At 39.8% G+C, this 6,850-nt stretch overlaps 1 protein-coding gene across 1 annotated transcript; it reads left to right on the top strand.

Moving 5' to 3' along the window:
* Positions 1-1,441: 1,441 nt before the first annotated feature.
* Positions 1,442-6,837, top strand: gmpr2 (guanosine monophosphate reductase 2). Its single transcript, XM_067580363.1, has 10 exons — positions 1,442-1,588; positions 2,097-2,219; positions 2,881-3,000; positions 3,542-3,625; positions 3,735-3,908; positions 4,016-4,097; positions 4,476-4,582; positions 5,039-5,081; positions 5,189-5,348; positions 5,473-6,837. The coding sequence occupies exons 2-10, from the start codon at positions 2,133-2,135 to the stop codon at positions 5,660-5,662; spliced, it is 1,047 nt and encodes a 348-aa protein (XP_067436464.1). The 5' UTR covers positions 1,442-1,588; positions 2,097-2,132; the 3' UTR covers positions 5,663-6,837.
* Positions 6,838-6,850: the final 13 nt, after the last annotated feature.

Here is a 6,850-nt window from a genome sequence, read left to right as displayed (position 1 = left end):
CCGCCTCGTTCTTTCTGTGTCAACGGTTCCGCTTCTCGTGATTTAACGTTTGCTTCATCTGCTGTTTAAAAAAAAACACAACATGTCTCCTATGAATTGTCTTTTGTTGGTGTGAGCAAGTAAAATGTGTTTTCTCAACGGCTAAAATGAAATTTTACGACATAACTGCAACATGGCGTAAAGCAGGTCTTGGATTTGTAGTTTTTTGTAAAATGTGACATTCATGTGGTGTCGGAATAATTGGAAAAATTAGTTACTGACTGGGAAAATTCACATGAACATTGTCTCAAGTCAGAACAACAACTTGGAAAGTCGAATTTGTTGCTGAAAGTTGACATAATATACGCAGAAACATGGTAGAAAAAAGTAAATGTTTGGTTGATGGCAAGAAACTTCTTATTAATTCACATAGTGCATATCTTTTTTTTTGCTCTCATGTAATTTGTAATATACTATTAGGTTGTAACTATTAGTTGCAGTCCACATAGAGTGACCAAGATTAGTTAGAAAAGTTTATTTATTATTAATATATTAGCATTAACCCTGATAACAAGTCAGGTAAAGCGATATTTTTGTGGTTTTAGGGAATGTACTGGTGCAGCAACAAAAATTATTGACTGTATATAAATATAGACGACGTGCCTCCACTTTCTACCACTATGCAAAAGTGAATCTAGAATATCTCCTCTCCAGGAGCTGCCTTTTTGTTTGTGTAACATCACTTTGAGTCTGCACAGTCGAGTTGGGCAACAGGATGACCCAAGTAGGTCTATCTGAGGACTTGTAGCATCTACACAAACACCCACTATACTTCATGACACCCACTTGGTTAGGTTTAGGCATGAAGAGGGGGGTGGTTGGGGTTAGGGATCAGGGGTGTGTGTTGTGTAACATGTTGTTATGGTGACAACATCGCAGGGATGTGTTGTCAATCACCACCATCATCTTTTGGAGTATCTTTTGGAAGAATGGCGTCCAGTAGAGTTCAGAGACTTGTAGAATCAATGTCAAGGCGCGTTGAAGCTCTTCTGGTGGCACATGGTGGCTCAACACCTTACTAAGAAATTTTATGTTGGTTTTTCTTTTAATTTGTCACCCGTCTGTACTTAAAATGACAGAAACCATCTTTGGGAAAAATTTGTTTGACATGTACTTGTATTTTTTAGTTTGGCTCATGTCCCATCCACTAACATGGAGGGGGCGGTACTTATCACCTATACTGCAGCCAGCCACCAGAGGACGACTGAGATGTGTTGGCTTCACTTTTGGGGAGCTGTCATGACGTCCATATTTATATACAGTCAATGAAAAAAATACAACACACCGTCTTTGTAGCGTCCATGTTGTTTCCACATTACGATTTAAAAGCTCATGAACACACCGAAGTCGAAAGAATGACTTCCCAACTCGCGAAAAGGGAACATCCGAGGAGCACTTGAATGCAACATGAGTATCGCCTAAAACCAATAGCGCCTCAAAAACTACAAACCGGCTGTCAGTAGGTGTCCTCCCCAGTCAATCTTCCCGCGCACACACAGTGGGACAGGAAGTAGCAGCACAGAAAAAAAGCTGTCACACTTTCCTAAAGGTAATTCCTTTATCTTACCAAATGAATTATATAACTCAGTCTTGGACTAATTAGTGCTTTTTGCAAAGATAAACGCTTTGCATTACGTATCAAGAGCGGCTTCAATTGCGATACTTTGAATTGATGTAACCTTGAATTTTGACACCGAGGCTAAAGAAGCAACGTTGTTCTGACATCTGTGGTTTAGTTATGTGTGAATAGCATTGGCAACAGCTTTTTCAGTAGCCTGTAAGCATATTTGAAACCGCTACTTAGCTAAAAAATGGTCTTATTACGTTTGCATGAAATAGTAATTACAGTTCTGGCTAATTCTGACTAATCTTTTGAATGATGCTTGACTATAATGAGCTCCTCCCAGACTCTACACCATGCCTGCTAGTAGTTAATGGCATTTAATGACAATATACGTGTGTTTTAGTGTGTGAAGAGAGGATGAAGGGGTGTAAAAATGAGAAAATACATAGCATAAAGCCACCATCCTGTCCTCTGACCTCCCTGTTTTCCACAGATTCACTGTACTGTAGTTACATAACCTGTTACCAACATGCCTCGCATTGAGAATGACATCAAACTGGACTTCAAGGATGTGCTCCTCCGCCCAAAGCGTAGCACACTCAAGTCAAGGAGCGAGGTACGTATACAGCTGCGGATTCTTTCCACATGAAAACTAACTGACCTAAATACAAATACTTCCATTTTCTGGACCTTTAATCATCCTGCGGAGGTACTCTGAGTGAGCACACATCCTTGTAGATAGTTATTGAAGGAGAGAAGAAGTGTTAGTCCCCATTCTCAGCTTCCCAGCTGGTCAGAGCACTTACCCTTTAATCACAAGCTTGCATGTATCAAACAGTCATGTGACTGTGGTAACACATTCTGACTCACGAGGAGCATTTTAAACTGATTAAGTAAGTTGATTTTAATATTTTTAGATATCTTTCAACATTACTGTCTTTTTAGTGCCAAAGTCCCTCTTTTTGTTACTATACTTCCACCGCAGCTCAACAGGGAAACACAAAGAGAGAATTAGATGCTAAAAATATTGTAAATGTGACAGGTATCCACTTGATATGACTAACTTAGACAGCTGAAGCCTCATATAAGCTTCAGATAAAATTTTAACTACATTTTTGCACAAAATGACTGTGTGGACGCAATGTGGAAGAGGAGGAATGATTACAGTGAGGAAAACCTCTTTCACTGTTCATATGGACACCTGACTATCGATTTAAGACAGATTTGAAAAAGTGTGAACCTGTCCTTAAAGCTCCTGCTGTATTTGCCTCTTTCAGGTGGACCTGATGAGGAGCTTCACCTTCAGGAACTCCAAGGGCAGCTACAGAGGCATCCCCATCATCGCTGCTAACATGGACACTGTGGGGACCTTTGAGATGGCCCTGGCTCTGCACCAGGTAAACTACATGCATAACATGAGATGAATATACAGTATATGACTTATTATTCCGCAAAGATCACATAGAGCTAATTTTTAAATCTGAGAACTTTTGTTGTACCAGTCATTTGTTTTGAAGGAAAGGTGATTTAAGTAGTCCAAACTTAAATTTAATCTAAGCTGTGAACACGATAATGCCTAATAATCCCTATATTACATGGCAGGCTGATAAATGAGGACAGGCCCTACTTTCAGTGTAGCCTCCTCCAGAGACCAGATTAAACAAGATCCTTTTCAAAAACGTTTCCTAGACGATAGAGCTGGAGTGTAGGTGGCTTATGTTCTCATAATGATACTGAATGATTGTTTCATAACACTTACTGCTGTGTATTACCACTCTTAATTCAGCATCCTCGTGACCTTTTAAGCCACAGTAAATAATAGGCACCTCATAGATTTAGATCATATATTAATCAATTTAAAACCGCTGAATTATCTTGCCTTATTGCATTATTTCTCTGTATAAATATCTCAATTAATTTGTTGTTCTCTTCCACTAGTTCACTCTCTTCACTACTGTCCACAAACATTACTCTGTGGATGACTGGGTGGAGTTTGCAAAAAAACATCCAGAATGCCTGGAGGTACTGAAAGTGTAATCACTGTGTAACCCATTATTTGTTCCTTTTTTTCCATCTCTAGTTTTATTGGGTGTGGTATTTATTGTAACACATTTATCTCTGTTTCTCCCAGAGTGTAGCGGTGAGCACGGGGACGGGTGACAATGACTTTGAGAAGATTTCAGCCATCTTGGCGGCGGTGCCACAGCTGCAGTACATCTGTGTGGACGTGGCTAACGGCTACTCTGAACACTTTGTCCACTTTGTCAAAGACGTCAGGGAGAAGTTCCCCTCACACACTATAATGGTCAGTAAATGTCTCCTTTATGTTTCTAAATTGAGGGAGAGAATGCACTTCATTCATCGATTTTGGAGATAAGTATAGGACAACCTTCTTTTCTTTTTTTGGTTTAGGCAGGAAACGTGGTGACAGGAGAGATGGTGGAGGAGCTGATCCTGGCCGGAGCTGACATCATCAAAGTAGGCATCGGACCAGGTGATCAGAGCGTAACACTTACTAACACATTTCTGCTCTTTACATGCAGTCTGCCCTGCAGAGAACGTTACCACAACATCAATCAGACTTTGAATTTTTAAAAGTTGTCTTAATACTCTGTCTGTATTGCTTAACACATGAAGCCTTAATTTAGGTTATTAATATCTTAAGGAAACGCATCATTTATAAGAACACAATTAATTTATAGTGTTTGAAACTGACTAACTTGCTTGCAGTGCTACACCTGTGTCTCTGCTTGTAAGCATTCACACATGCTGCAGAAAAGAAATAATAAGCAGACCACAAACAATGCTTGCAAATCCTGGACCGCAGACTTGGAAGACTAGTCTTCTGTCTCATGTGTGTCTTTCTCTGCAGGTTCTGTATGCACCACTCGCAAGAAGACAGGGGTGGGGTACCCCCAGCTCAGCGCTGTGATTGAGTGTGCAGATGCAGCCCACGGTTTGGGTGGCCACATCATCTCCGTAAGTGACTCTCCTCTATAAAAATCTGTTAATTTAATCAGAATTCCTGGAATAAATGCTAAAGGAATAATTTGATACTTTGGGAATTGGTCCTTTCTTGCCGAGAGATAGAGGAGACGATCGATACCACTCCCTTGTCTGTGTGGTAAATATGAAACTACAGCCAGCAGCCAGTTAGCTTAGCTTAGCACAAAGACTGAGAATGGGGAAACAACAAGCCTGGCTCTGTTTGGAGATGACAAAATCCAGAACCAACCAGCACCTCTACACCTCACTAATGACACACAATTTGTGGTTTTATATTGGGTTATGTGTTCCACTATTTGGCCAGGCGCAGTGCATGTGATTTGTTAGACATGTGCTTCCCTCTGAGTATGTGCAGACTTATCTTTTCCTCCAGGCTGCACATGATAAAACATAAAGTCACAATCACAACATCTCTTCTCTTTCACGCAGGATGGGGGATGTACTTGCCCAGGAGATGTCTCAAAGGCTTTTGGTGAGTTTCCAACTTACTCTCTAATTAATTCCACTCATATAAAAAATTCTTTCATAGTCTGTCGATCCAGGTTTCTCACTATTTGGCTCTTTTTATGTGACTCTTAGGTGCGGGAGCTGACTTTGTGATGCTGGGTGGCATGCTGGCTGGCCACTCAGAGAGCGGGGGCGAGGTCATTGAGAAAAATGGCAAGAAATACAAGCTGTTCTATGGAATGAGCTCCGAAGTGGCAATGAAGAGGCACGCAGGGGGCGTGGCTGAGTACAGGTCAGTTATTTTCGTAGATAAGGTATAAAAGTATAATTTCAGAGTACCTGACTCAGTTGATACTTTTAGGGCTTCTTTTCTATGAATTATCTTAGTATACATGTTATTGTTTTTTTTCCTCCAGAGCGTCCGAGGGGAAGACAGTGGAAGTTCCTTTCAAAGGTCCCGTGGATGTGACAATACGAGATATCCTGGGCGGGGTCCGCTCCACCTGCACCTATGTTGGGGCAGGCAAGTTGAAGGAGCTGAGCCGCAGGACCACCTTCATCAGGGTCACCCAGCAGCTCAACACCGTCTTCGGCAACGACAGCTGAACGTCCAGCTCGATCTTGCTTCTAAACAAAAGAGAAGTCTGCAACACTGCCCGTCTGTCTCCAAAATGCTGTTTGTGCATTTAACAGACACATACAGTAATACATAAATACTGACCTTCCCTGTCGTTTTTAGTTTTTTGGCATAAGTTAAGGTCCTTTGACTTGGAATTTAATGCAATTTTAATATATTAGGATTGACTTAAAACAGAAATATTTTTTCAGCACACAGACTCTGAGTAGATTTTGAATAATGTTTTTCATTAAGACACAAAGTGTTTCAGGGTTCAGAGTCTCTAGACAGCATCATATAAGCTAGAGCAGTAATTCTCCTGCTCTTCGCGTGTCTGCCTGCATCTCATCATTCCAATATAAGATCTTTAATTGTTCTTTTCACATGTATGCAAACCTGTGGCTATCTCACGGTTTTGTAGCTGTGAATCATTCCACATGCCATAATCGGTACATACAACATGTACAATAAATATGTATGCAACTGCTATGGCTAATTAGGAAATGGATCTGTTTTTAGAAATTCAATCATTCCATCACTCATTAAGTTTTGCACTTTAATGATTTGTAATTTGAGATTTGAGAGTCTAATATTTAGTTTCAGTTATTGTCTCATTGAAATGTTTTGAGACTACAGTGTCATACTTTGTTTCCAGCATCTACTGTTGCATATGTATCTTTTTAAATAGGTAAATTAGATTTGGGAGAATTTATATATGGACCATTCTGTATATGGATATTTCTAGTTATGAAGTGCTGAATTCATACCAGAGGTGTTCTTCAATATAAAGATATTTACATTTTTCTTTGCATTTACATTTTCCTCTCTGGTTCCAGCTGCTCCTGATCGATACCAAAGTTTGAGGAGGTTTATTTCAGTGATGCACAAATTCAAATGATTCATTATTGCCTTTTAAGTAAGTGGTCCTTCCTTGGAATAAGCCTTGGATGTTTTGTACCATCAGTATTAGGTATGGTTTCACTTCACACAGTGTCTGTAGTTATGCCATTTCAAGCTGTTGTTACATGATTGGGGTTGTTTCATATTGTCATATTGGTGTGAAAATGTTTTTATGATGTCAAAATGTAAACTTAAAATGCAGTTTTTAATACATTTCTTTCACTTCACATTTTATCCAGTCAATAAAAACATTCCACATCTGTAATTTTACTGGCTTT

This window comes from Thunnus thynnus, chromosome 22 (genome assembly GCF_963924715.1).
Source record: "Thunnus thynnus chromosome 22, fThuThy2.1, whole genome shotgun sequence".
Taxonomy (NCBI): domain Eukaryota; kingdom Metazoa; phylum Chordata; class Actinopteri; order Scombriformes; family Scombridae; genus Thunnus; species Thunnus thynnus.
This window is presented reverse-complemented; position numbering and strand designations above follow the sequence as displayed.

What these genes read in the sequence shown, in the direction of transcription:
- gmpr2 (XM_067580363.1), top strand. Translation starts at nt 2,133, where the DNA reads ATGCCTCGCATTGAGAATGACATCAAACTGGACTTCAAGGATGTGCTC. An exon ending in TCCCCTCACACACTATAATG is followed by an intron (nt 3,909 to 4,015) that starts GTCAGTAAATGT and finishes TTTTTGGTTTAG; the next exon opens with GCAGGAAACGTGGTGACAGG. An exon ending in GGGGGCGTGGCTGAGTACAG is followed by an intron (nt 5,349 to 5,472) that starts GTCAGTTATTTT and finishes TTTTTCCTCCAG; the next exon opens with AGCGTCCGAGGGGAAGACAG.